Raw genomic sequence first — 12,232 nt, 5'->3', positions numbered from 1 at the left:
GTGCATCCCTCGATGCGTTCCTATGTGCGTTCCACGGAGTCCTGATTATACTCGTATATGTTTCAGTCCGGACACCGAGGAAGGCACCTAGGAACGCACCGAGCTCTATAAACAAGTATATATATGTACATATATATATGTCTACTATAATAAGTAGTAGCCTCTGTCTCTGTTTGTTCACGAGCTCCTCTTAGGGTTTTGGAGATAGACCTTCATAACCATATATATTCTGATACCCTATCACTCCAGGTACTTGGGTAACTATATTTCATCAAAAAAATGGTTAGGGTTAAGGGTTAAAGTTAGGTAGGGTATGGTGTGGTAACACGCCACTACTGTAGTGTCCCCTGAACTCGCATAGCATTTTTGTGACATATAAATTACTATGACTAAATAAACCATTGTATGTATCCATAAATATTATTTATATTTGTGAAATTAATGTTGCCACAAACTATGATAGCCTTTGTAAGGAAAAACATATAAATGTAAAATGATTGTATAATTTTACCAAATGTTAAAATATTGTTTTTTTTTATGCGGGCGGATATGCCTCATACGAGTCTGAATTTTTTCTTCTTCAAATTTTCTAATACGGCCGAGTACCGTTCACCATGTAGTATTAATAATCCACTACAATTGTTAGGTAAAAGATTATTCACGAACTGCTCCTAGGTTTTTGCAGATAGACCCCTATAACCATATATATATTTTGAAACCTTATAACCCAAGTTTCTTGGATAACTATCTTTAATTTGTCTGATTGTTCACGAACTCCTCCTAGGATTTTGGAGATAGACCCCCGTAACCATATATATTCTGATACTCTATCACTCCAGGTACTTGGATAACTATATTTCATTTAAATAAAATACTTTGGTTCGGGTTAAGGGTTAAAGGTAGGTGGGGTATGGTTAGGTAAGGGATTATTCACGAACTCGCAGCAACGGTCGGGTAATTTGGCTAGTATGTATATAAGTACATATATATATATATATATATATATATATATATATATATATATAAACATGTATGTATATATATATATATATATGTTTATATACATATGTTTATATACATATATATATATTATATATATACATATGTATGTATATATATATATATATATATATATATATATACATATGTATGTATATATATATGTATATAAACATGTATGTATGTATTTATCTATGTGTATATAAACATATATATATATGTATATATAATATATATATAGATATATGTATATATATATTTATATGTATATATATATATATATATATATATATATATATATATATATATATATAATATCTGTTCGCTGGAACCCATTCACTGTTGTACAAATACTTTCCCGCGTCGTATACTGACCAATTGTACTATCATAGTGGAGATGGGTTGAACGCAAAGAAAATCGTGCATGTGTAACTCGAGCATGCACATATATAAGAAAAGTTGCGCTCAACTTATATCTCTCTTGATGGCGCAATCGGCAAGTCACTACAACACCTGTCACGTGCTAATCTTGGTTCGAGTCCTTGGCCATACCACGTTTCAATTTCTGCATGTTGGCCTCCGCGGATCTCCCGGTGTTGATGGCTTAGACTTAACGTGTGTTGTGGTTGACAAAAATGTATATCTGTTCACTGGGACCCATTCAGTATTGTACAAATACTTTCCCGCCTTCGTATACTTACCAATTGTACTATCATAGTGAAGATGGATTGAACACAAAAAATTCGTGTATGTTTATGTAACTCGAGCATACAGATATATAATAAAAGTTGCGCTCAACTTATATTTCTCTTGATGGCGCAATCGGTAAGTCACTATAACACTTGTCACGTGCTTGCCTTGGTTCAAGTCCTTGGCCGTACCACGTTTCAATTTCTGCATGTTTGCATCCACGGGTCTCCTGAAGTTGATGGCTTAGAATTAAAGTGTGTTGTGGTTGATAAAAATGTATATCTGTTCACTGGGACCCATTCAGTGTTGTACACACACACACACACACACACACACACACACACACACACACACACACACACACATATATATATATATATATATATATATATGTAATAGTATATGTATATATATATGTATATATAAGTATATGCATATATATGTATACATATACATGTATATATATATATATATATATATATATATATATATATATTGTGTGTGTGTGTTATCATCACCTTCGCTGGTATCATCACCATCTCGATATTAAGCGGTCTCATCTCTCTGTGATGCCTAGCGTGCACACGTGCACATGCACACATAGGCTGCAACTTGATACTACGACGTCGGCGACCATCTCCCAAGGAACGGGTCATTGTTCCAAGTGACCCAGCTCACTGACCTTTCCTGGCGACGCCCTTTTGACGAAGAATAGATTCTCTGCATCTCAAGTCAAGCCCTCTACTTTGAACAATGGCCTTACCGCATCTCGGGTCAGTGACCTGCGCGAACAATACAATCCGACGCGAAGAAACATTTTTTTCTTTCTATAATATGGCAAACGCTCCTAAAGTATCTAAAAGCTCAAAACTGTGTTGGAGTATATCAACAGTGTCCGGGAGTGCCAAAATCGAATTGAGAAAAGGTTTTTGGTGTTGGGTGGAAGGTCGTAAAACTCGGTCGGTCGGTCAGCCCCCATCCCTGGGTCACGAAGGACCTCTGTAGGTGGACGAAGGCCTTATATAGGCCTCAATTGGTGGCGTATTAACAGTGTTCCGATAAACTAGTGAAAATTTTAAAATGTCCGAGTGATATAACGGTGAAAAATGACATAACGCAAGAAATGTCAAGTATAAAAGTGCAAATTAAAAGAAGAACGAAGGCCCAATCAAGACGCAGCCAAGAAGAGTGACTGCGTCCTCTCTCCCCCCTTTACCACAAGATTCCCTCTCCTCCCCCTCCGCTTGGCCCTTCCCCATTTCCTCCTCGCCTTGGTCAGTCGCCCTTCGCCCCCTCATCCCCTCTTTCCTCTCAAATGTGCCAGAACAACCTTGTAAGGACTAATTGGTCTGTTGCTGTTTGTTTCGCCGTGTAACTCTCCTCTCCTGTCCTTCTGCCCCCCTCTATCCCCTTCTTTCTCTCCATCTCCCCCCTCCTCTCTTTCCCCTTTTTTCTCTCCCCCCCCCCTCTCACGGCTGTTTCAAACAGTGAGATGGCGAGTGGTTGTGTTTCAGTGATCAGCGCCGAAGAGGTACAATCTCTACGTAGTAGAATTGTAGCCTTAGAGAGGACTGTTGAGGGCCTTAAAGAGGAGAATCGAGTTCTTCGCTCGAAGGCCCAAAACACGGACGACAAACCATGTTTGGAACCTGGGTGGGAAACAGTGACAAACAAAACACGGAGAGGTGGTAAAAAGTCCTCACCAGGCCCGCATGAATGCAGAAACTCTTTCCAAGCTCTCGCGGGTCTACAAGAGGAAGAAACGAAAAAGATGCAAGAGAAGAAGGGTAAGGTAGTCGTTAGACCCCCTGCCCACATATAAGATTTTGGTTGCAGGGGATAGCCAGGTGAGGTATGTGGATAGAGCCTGTGACAAAGATAGGAAGCATAGGACCCAGGTGTGTTTCTCCGGGGCGGGGATAGGTTCCGGGATGCACTAGATAAGATCAGGAATAAGAGAAGGGTTCCTGTTGTATGTGGAATCCTTCCGAGGCGTAGAGTTGGAGGCATGTGGCATTCCAGGGCTATTGCGATGAATTGCAAGCTGGTAAACATTATAAGGCTAATGGATGGGCATTTGTCAATAACTGGGATTGTTTTTACGGTAAGAATTATCTATATACAGGGGACGGGGTACACTTGTCACCCAAAGGATTTCGGCTCCTTGCTGAATCTCTTGAGCGAGAAATAGGCATCCTGCAGGGTTTTTTCGGGTAGATTACGTGGGAGTCGGGGGGGGGGGGCTATGGTAATATAGTTTAGACAATAGAAACGGCTCAGAGAGGAACAGTGAAAAGAATCACCTAATCAGGTGGAGGGAGGAGAAACTTAAAGTCGACTATACAAACAGCAGAAGCGTAATAAATAAAATTTGTTTGCTGCAAGGTAAAACATGCGTAGAGAGATTTGATATTATAGCTATTACTGAATCCATGATCAATATGGCTGATAGACATTTACTTCTGGAAATCGAGACAGAAAGGTATTTTTTTATTTTCACAAGGACAGGGTTGGCAGGAGTAGGTGAGGAGTAGCACTTTTCGTTAAAAATACAATAAACTGTATTACCAACAATTCGATTGAGGAAGAGGGTAGTACGGAATCTATTTGGGTGGAGATTATAGACAAGAATAAGAAACTTATTATTAGCGCCCTACAAAGACCTCCTAACCTCAGCATTGAGCAAACTGACCCCCTGATTTATGAAATTCGCAGGGCGTCCCAGTTACTTCCTGGACGACATGGATGACAGTGGGACTGAGGAGGTGGAGAGGCAGGAGGGCACCAGACTACTGAAGGCTGGGCTGGAGGACCTTGAGATGTAAGTTTAAATTTTTGTTTAAATGTCATAATATTAAATATTTTAAATTCAAAGACATAGATGATAAAGACTAAAGAGTAAAAAAAGTTAAAAGAACCTAAATTTTTTATTTTTTTATTTATATATATTTTTTTTTTTTTTTTTACTTTTTGTCGCTATCATCGTTATTATCATTGCGGAATTTGAGGCACTTTTATTCCGCCAAGTGAACTATTCCAGCGTCGATTTTTGAAATTGTAGACTAGTCTATTGTAATTTTTTTTGAGATCTTGTGTCGATATATTTTATCGCCTATTGGATTTTCTAATTTTAAACATATTTTATACATTTTACAAATTTTCAGGTTCTTTTCCTTTTCGTCTTATGTCAAGACTGAGAAGGGCAAGGATGGAAGGAAGGTCCACATGGGAAGGGCTAAATGTGAGGAAAAGACGTGTGTCAAGAAGGGCGTGAAGGCTCCCACATATAGCTACACCACCACGACTAAGGCCAACCTCAGAAAGCATTATGAGAGTGTAAGTAAATACTAAATGAAAAAGATTATTTTATCTAATATATATATATATATATATATATATATATATATATATATATATATATATTGTGTATATTACATAAATGTATATATATATATTATATATATATATATATTGTATATATATATATATATTGTATATATATGTATACATACATATGTGTGTGTGTGTGTGAATAGACACCTAATGCATAGTCGCCTACATTTTCACCTTTTAGCACTTAGCATACAAAGTCGCAATGAACTAAAACTATAATTAATAAATGTTTGATTTTATTTTTATTTTTTCAGATGCACAAGGGCACCTTCAACACCTTCAGGGCAGCGCTGGATGGGGTCAGCAAGAGGGGCCGCTCGAAGGGCAGGAAGGACGACTTCCCCGCCAAGAGGACCGGCCGCCAGATGTCCATGGAGGAGCCCTTCAGCAAGAAGGACAGGGTGACCCCAGAGGTCTTGAGGAAGACGTGCATCAGGTGTAATTAAAGTTTTATAAAAACAAACACTTATACCTAGCCTAGCACTACCAGTAAAGCTACACAAGTTCTAAAAATAAACAATATTTAATTTTGATTTTCTATTCCAGGTGGTTCATTGATACTATGATGCCCTTGAGGATTGTGGATCACCCCACCACCAGGCACTTCTTCAGCCTCGTCGCACCGGACTTCTCCCTGCCGTCCAGGAGGACCCTGAGGAGGGACATCGACCAGGTGTCGGCCAATGCCAAGTCGGACCTCTGCAACCTGCTGCACGATACCAGCTATGTCGCGACTACCGCGGACACCTGGGCTGTAGAAAACAGAGTCTTCATTGTCATGACCGGCCACTGGATTGGCAAGGATCTCCGACGACAGCATTGCACTTTGGCATGCAGGGAGATCAAGGTAATTAAATAATTTTAGATAAAAATAATTTAGGTTAAAACTTTTTAACTCTATAAAAACAGACTAAAGTTACCTTGTATTGCAAGAAACAAAATTACATTTGTATCAATCGTATCGCTAACAACGTTGACAACGGTAAATATAGATGAATATAGATTATTTAATATCCTTTTTTGCAGGAGAAGCAGACCAGCGACCACCTGGCCCAGGCCATCACCGACATCCACCAGGAGTTTGGCCTGGCCAACAAGGTGTTGGCCACCACCACGGACAACGGCGCCAACTACGTCGCGGCGTTTAGGCACTTTGGTGCGGAGGGACAAGAGGAGCAGGAGAACCCGGAGGTGGTGGTTGGCCAACCTGGCAAACTCCATGTCCAGCTGCATCAAGTGGCGCCTGAAGTGGCTGCCCATCTGCCAGTCCACTACAGATGTGGGTATGTATATTTGATAATTGATTATTATTTCAATAATATTATTATTCTTTCAACAGGTTTCTTTTGTGTGAGATAACTTTGAGAGAAATGGGAAAAGTATCTGAATATTACAAATTGTAACATTTAAATAATTTAAATAAAAACATAAAAAATTAAATTGCAGTGCAGACACCATCAACCTGATGGCCACTGTGGACGTGCAGTCTGTGCCAGGATGGAACCAGAGCCCAAGGGCGCCTTTCACCAAGGCTGCCTCAAAGGCCCAGGCCACCTGGAACCTGCAGAACCGCAGCTCTCTGGTGGCCAACTCCATCAAGGAGAAGACTGGGAGGAAGCTAAAAAACTTCTGTGTCACTAAGTAAGACTCTTAGATTCAGTCAAGAATATTTGGCTTCTGCTTGGATTTTAGTAAGTTGGGATTGTAATGAAAGAATAAATCAAATATGTACCTACTGCATATGCCTGTTCCCTTTGGAGGATACATTGTTTGGTATTTAATTGGTTAAGTCATTTAAAGGTTTGTAATAACTAAACACCAACTTGATTTTCCATCAGAAAATAGATGTTAACATATAGATAAATATGTAGTACTTTTCCTTCCATACAAAAATATAAGAACATTGCTATGGTATACCTAACTTATAAATGGTACATTGTCATTGCATAAACAATGACAGTATATAGTGCCAGTGCAGTATGGTTAAATTGTTAAATCATTGTGTTGTATACTTATGTAAAATGGCATACTGACACACAATAGAAAAAATACATATGTAATAGCCCTTTTAGAGATAATCTTGTTAGCATCAACAATACAACAGTTATTTTGTTTATTTGTTTCTCATTGTTTTTTACACTTTTTTCCTAAGGTGGAACTCCTACTATGACGCCGTCTCCAGCCTCATGGATATCCTGTCCAAACAGGACAAGATGAGGGCCCTCAACGATATCCTTAGCAAGAAAGGGGTGCCAACTCTTGATGAGAGGGACAAAGAAGTAAGTAAAATAAATTGAAGTTATTAACTTATTCTTCATATTTTAGACTCTTCTATGATGTATTAATGTATAGAATATATTAGTTAATAAAGTTAAAGTAAATTTAGTTAAGTGAATGAAAAATATGTGCAAGCTTTGACATGACATTAAAATTTGAAGTAAATTAAATAATATCAAACTTTCTTTTGTAGGTCCTCTCAGAGTACATGACAGTCATGAAGCCCGTGGTGGAGTGCCTAGACAAGGTCCAGTCCGAGACCAGTGCCTACATGGGCGCCTTCATGCCAACCTTGCACATGATGCGCCTGCACCTCGAGAACCTCAAGACTGACAGGCAAGAAATCTTTAAAAGTTCTTTTACTTTTTTATAAGATATGTACAACACTTGTAACACTTTATAAAGCTACATTGTACCTACTCAATAGTCAATAGAATAATTGTTCCAAAATATTTAAATAGATTTTTTCTTTTCTTTTCTTTCAGGAACCTGCAGTATGCCCAGCCGCTGGTGGCCGCGTTGCTGGGGACAGAGGGTAGTGGGAAGGGGTTCTATGGCAGGTTTGCCGCGAGGCTGAAGGAGGAAGACGTCCTCATGGCCACTGCCCTGCACCCCCACTACACCATGTCCCTGGTGCGCCACTTCAGCCCAAACGAGGCTGTGGACATCAAGCACCGCATCGTGGAGGAGGTGACGAAGATGGTGGACTCTGAGGAGAGGCAGGAGGAGGTGGACCAGTTTCACTTGCTCCTCTCCACTGCCGCAGTGCCAGAGGTGAGGCGGCGGGAGGAGGTGGAAGAGACGGTCACCAAGACCCTGGACCAGTGGAAGAGAGCGATGGTGAGCGTCCCCCTCAGCCACGACCTCTTCCCCACCCACTACAGGGACGCCTGGCTGGACCTCTTTAAAAAATACAATACTCCTCTTCCTAGCTCAGCTGCTGTGGAGAGGCTGTTTAGCTCAGCGGGAGACATTTTGCGGGCAAAAGGGTCCAGCCTGAGCAACATTAACTTTGAACAGCTGGTGTTTGTGAGGGGCAACATGCACCTCCTTGAATACAAGGAGGTGCAGGAGCAGAAGCAGGACAAGGAGGAGGAGAAGGAAGTGGAGTAGGAGGAGCAGTAATTTTGATTATTTGAAAACTTTAAATTGGAACCTGTCTAGTCTGAAATATACATATATTTTAATGTATGAAGCTCGGATGTATTATTACCTTGTATTTTGTTTTATTTTTGATTTGCGGAATACTTTTGATGCGCGTTTTTGAGGAACTTTTTTTTTTTTTGAGGGACGCTTTAATAATTTTGGAGCGCTAATGCAGGAAAGCAGGAACGCACCGAGCGAAAACATTTTAGGAACGCTATTCCAGGAACACACTAACCGCGGCCGGAGGAACGCTCACTAACCAAAATCGAGGAATGCGCCCAGCTCTTTATATATATATATATATATATATATATATATATATATATATATATATATACTTATAAAATTCTGATAATCTTGTTTGTTATCTTGCTTGAAATCGTCTACTGAAGAAGAAAAGATATGACGTCACGACTGAGGACCAGCCAATCAGAAGAGATATGACGTCAAAACTGAGGACCAGCCAATCAGAAGTAGAGACATAACGTCATGACATCCGCTCTGTGGGTCCCAAGAAACCCCAGCGCTGAGCGCATGACGTCACTACTGCTAATTATCCAATTTGCCAATTTTTGAATTTCCAATTTTCCGATTACATATTTTCTGACCATTAGTATTTAAAGTTTTCATAATCAGTATCTAAAAGTATAGCCAACTCCTGAATTGGCATCCATGAGGCATAATGAGTTTATTAAAATATTACGAACCGTATAAATCATATGATGCGTAGTGTTCCAAGCAACGACATGACGTCATAATCTGCATTTCACTTCTTATAACTACTCAAGTCACTGTCTTCGTCCACAACGCATCATTTAAAAATTTATTTGACCCAACGGGTCACGGGTGGTCTAGTATATATATATGTGTGTGTGTGTGTATACAACATTTAATGGGTCCCAGTGAACAGATATACATTTTTATCAACCACAATACACTTTAATTCTAAGCCATCAACATTGAGAGATTCGCGGAGGCCAACATGCAGAAATTGAAATGTAGTATGGCCAAGGACTCGAACCCAAGCTAGCACGTGACAAGTGTTAGTGACTTAGATATAATATATATATATATATATATATATATATATATATATATATATATATATATATATTCAAGTTTATTGTGAAGCAAGGAGGGAATAAACTCGTAATAAGTGTTCCTGCCTTTCCTCTCCTTGTTCATGCACATATAGAGTTGAAAAAGAAATATGAATTTGCACAGTGTTGAGGGACGGCCCACGCCACAGTCTGGCTGTTTAAATCTGATTTGAAAGCCGCTTTGCCAAACAGAGCGAATTTCCAAATTATTTCATCAAAATTACCGAGCAACAGAGACAAATATACTCGAGGGTTAAAGAAATAATAGTGATAATAATAAATAAATAAATAAAGATAATTGTTAAATAAAATTTATATATTTGGTTGGTTAACTGGCCGCATTTAATTTAGTTATTCAAAGCTAGTTTATGATAAAGGTTGGTCACAAATATTGAAAATGCATTGAAAATAATGTTATCAAATTGCCTTTCAACATAATTCATTTAGAAATGATATTATAATCCTATAGTTTGGTTAGTAGACTACGATTGGTCGCATTTGTCTTCTACCTCTATTATGCATGAATTAATAATACGCTACATTATATGCAGATAATTCACTATTGAGAATCTATGGAAATATCGGAAACCTCTAATAGTACGGGACAAAACAACCTTTCGAAAATATACCGGTATATCTAGAAGTGATAGTGTCAATTTTTTATTGTTTCGACACATTGCTCATTGAAAATTACATATGAGACAAGACAGTCCGATTTTTTTAGGGACAACCAAAACCAATTTTGTCCTGTTGAAATAATAACTACATAAATGAATGAGTAAACATGTAAAATAGATAAAATAATGAACTAATTTATTTATTTATAAAAATGATTATATACATAAATGAATAAAGACACGATAGCAAATACATGGCATCCATGATACCTGAAGAGGCATTGTTGCCGTCTCGCTGGTATTCGACATACGTGTATCTGTACCTTCTGTGACTACAAGGGCAAAAATAGGTCGGGGGTTCGCCCATGGAACCTTAGGACTCTCTATCAGATCTTCTGGCAGGTAATATTCAAATGTGTCTTGGGTAAAGTTGCCACTACTGCGTACGGCTTGTGCATATTTCTCTGCAACCTCCAGCCAGGGAGTCACCCCCTACCCCCTTAGGTCTATAAATAGACGTGCTGGACAATTGTCTGTTGTAACAATCCAACCCCCCAACCCCACTAGAGTGTAAAAAAAGGCTAAATCAGATGAGAGGAGAGAGAAAGAGCTCAGAGAGAGAAATATTAATTTTACTTAAACATGTAAAAAATAGAAAAAGCACAGATAGGAATACGCTTTCTCTCTTTCCAATCGAACAGAATCACTTGGTAACAAGACTTACTTATTTTATCTAACTGTTCGAATTTGTTTATGTATTTATTCATCTAACATGTGTTTATTCGTTTATTTGACAATTCTTGTTTATCTAATATTTTATTATCTATTCAATATTTTAATTTATTTGCTTATTTATTATTTTTTCTCGTTTTTTTATTTATTATTGGTATATTTATCTATATAATCATTTGTGTATTTATCATATTTTCCTTTTATGCAGTAAAATCACAAGAGCAATACAGAAAAACAGTAGATAGAAAAATAGACATTTAAAAACAAAAATAAACAAAGATGTAAAATTAGATTAGAGAAACACATTGCAGCATTTTGTTTTATTGTTTATAATATTCATATTCAAACTTCGAAACGTACCGGATTTTATACTCTTATTTGAGATAGTTCCGTATAAGATTACAACAGCTAAACACTAAGGCGTGTTTTATTTATTTTTCTGTATTTATTTATTAATCTACTTGATACGTATTTGTTGACTGACTTCCATAAAAATATCCATGTATATTTTTGTTTTTTGTATATGAATTAACTACGTATTTATTTGTATATTTACTTACGCATTAGTGTATTTCTATCTAATTATATAATTATATATTGATGCATTCATCAGCGGGATAGCATAGAATCAACCAACTATGATATATTTTATCTATATTGATAATATTAATACCCTTTCCTCTTGAAGACTATTTCTACTTCGGAGAATTGTTCGGGAGACTTTGACAACTCCTTCGGGAGAATTTGAAGATTCCTTTGGGGAGAGTTTGAAAACTCATTCAGGAGACTTTTAAGGTTTCTTCGGGAGATTTTTAAGACTCCTTTGGGATATTTTGAGGACTCCTTCGTGAGACTTCAAAGTTGTGTAACCTTGGAAGTTCTACGGGTCTTGCTAGTTTATAATATTAATACGTTATTACCTACCTTCAAATGGTGTACATTTTTCCATTTTAATCTGTTTATGAAAGTTCCGGGAAATTCAGGGAAGTTCATAGAAATTTCGAGAGGTTTCGAAATATTCCGATGAGTTCCATGAGGTGGAAATTTCGGAAAGTTCCGTGATATTCTGGGCAAGTTCCGGAGTTTTGCGGGAGGTTCCGTGATGTTCGGTGAGGTCCGTGGAAGTTCCGGGGGGTTCAAGGAAGTTTTGGGAGGTTTTAGGTATATTCATGGAAGTTCCGTGATGTTCCGGGAAATTCTGGGAAGTTCCGAGAGGTTTAGGGATGTCCCGGCACGTTCCACGGAGACAATAATGATTCCTCGTAAATACAAAAACAA

General features: G+C 38.1%; 1 protein-coding gene across 1 annotated transcript in view; it reads left to right on the top strand.

The window, feature by feature from the left end:
* LOC143034865 (uncharacterized) overlaps positions 1-11,748 on the top strand; it is a 19,673-nt gene extending 7,925 nt beyond the window's left edge. The window contains exons 2-11 of the mRNA XM_076201209.1: positions 4,405-4,510; positions 4,854-5,025; positions 5,337-5,518; positions 5,629-5,929; positions 6,109-6,365; positions 6,529-6,723; positions 7,235-7,361; positions 7,553-7,695; positions 7,845-8,468; positions 11,643-11,748. Coding sequence (XP_076057324.1) covers positions 4,431-4,510; positions 4,854-5,025; positions 5,337-5,518; positions 5,629-5,929; positions 6,109-6,365; positions 6,529-6,723; positions 7,235-7,361; positions 7,553-7,695; positions 7,845-8,468; positions 11,643-11,748 — 2,187 coding nt within the window. The 5' untranslated portion in view covers positions 4,405-4,430. The remainder of the gene's footprint in view (positions 1-4,404; positions 4,511-4,853; positions 5,026-5,336; positions 5,519-5,628; positions 5,930-6,108; positions 6,366-6,528; positions 6,724-7,234; positions 7,362-7,552; positions 7,696-7,844; positions 8,469-11,642) is intronic.
* Positions 11,749-12,232: the final 484 nt, after the last annotated feature.

Source organism: Oratosquilla oratoria, chromosome 18 (assembly GCF_046742065.1).
Source record: "Oratosquilla oratoria isolate Oo_2021 chromosome 18, ASM4674206v1, whole genome shotgun sequence".
In the NCBI taxonomy this organism is placed as follows: Eukaryota; Metazoa; Arthropoda; class Malacostraca; order Stomatopoda; family Squillidae; genus Oratosquilla; species Oratosquilla oratoria.
The sequence above is the reverse complement of the archived record's forward strand: the minus strand, read 5'-3'. Positions and strand labels throughout refer to the sequence as shown.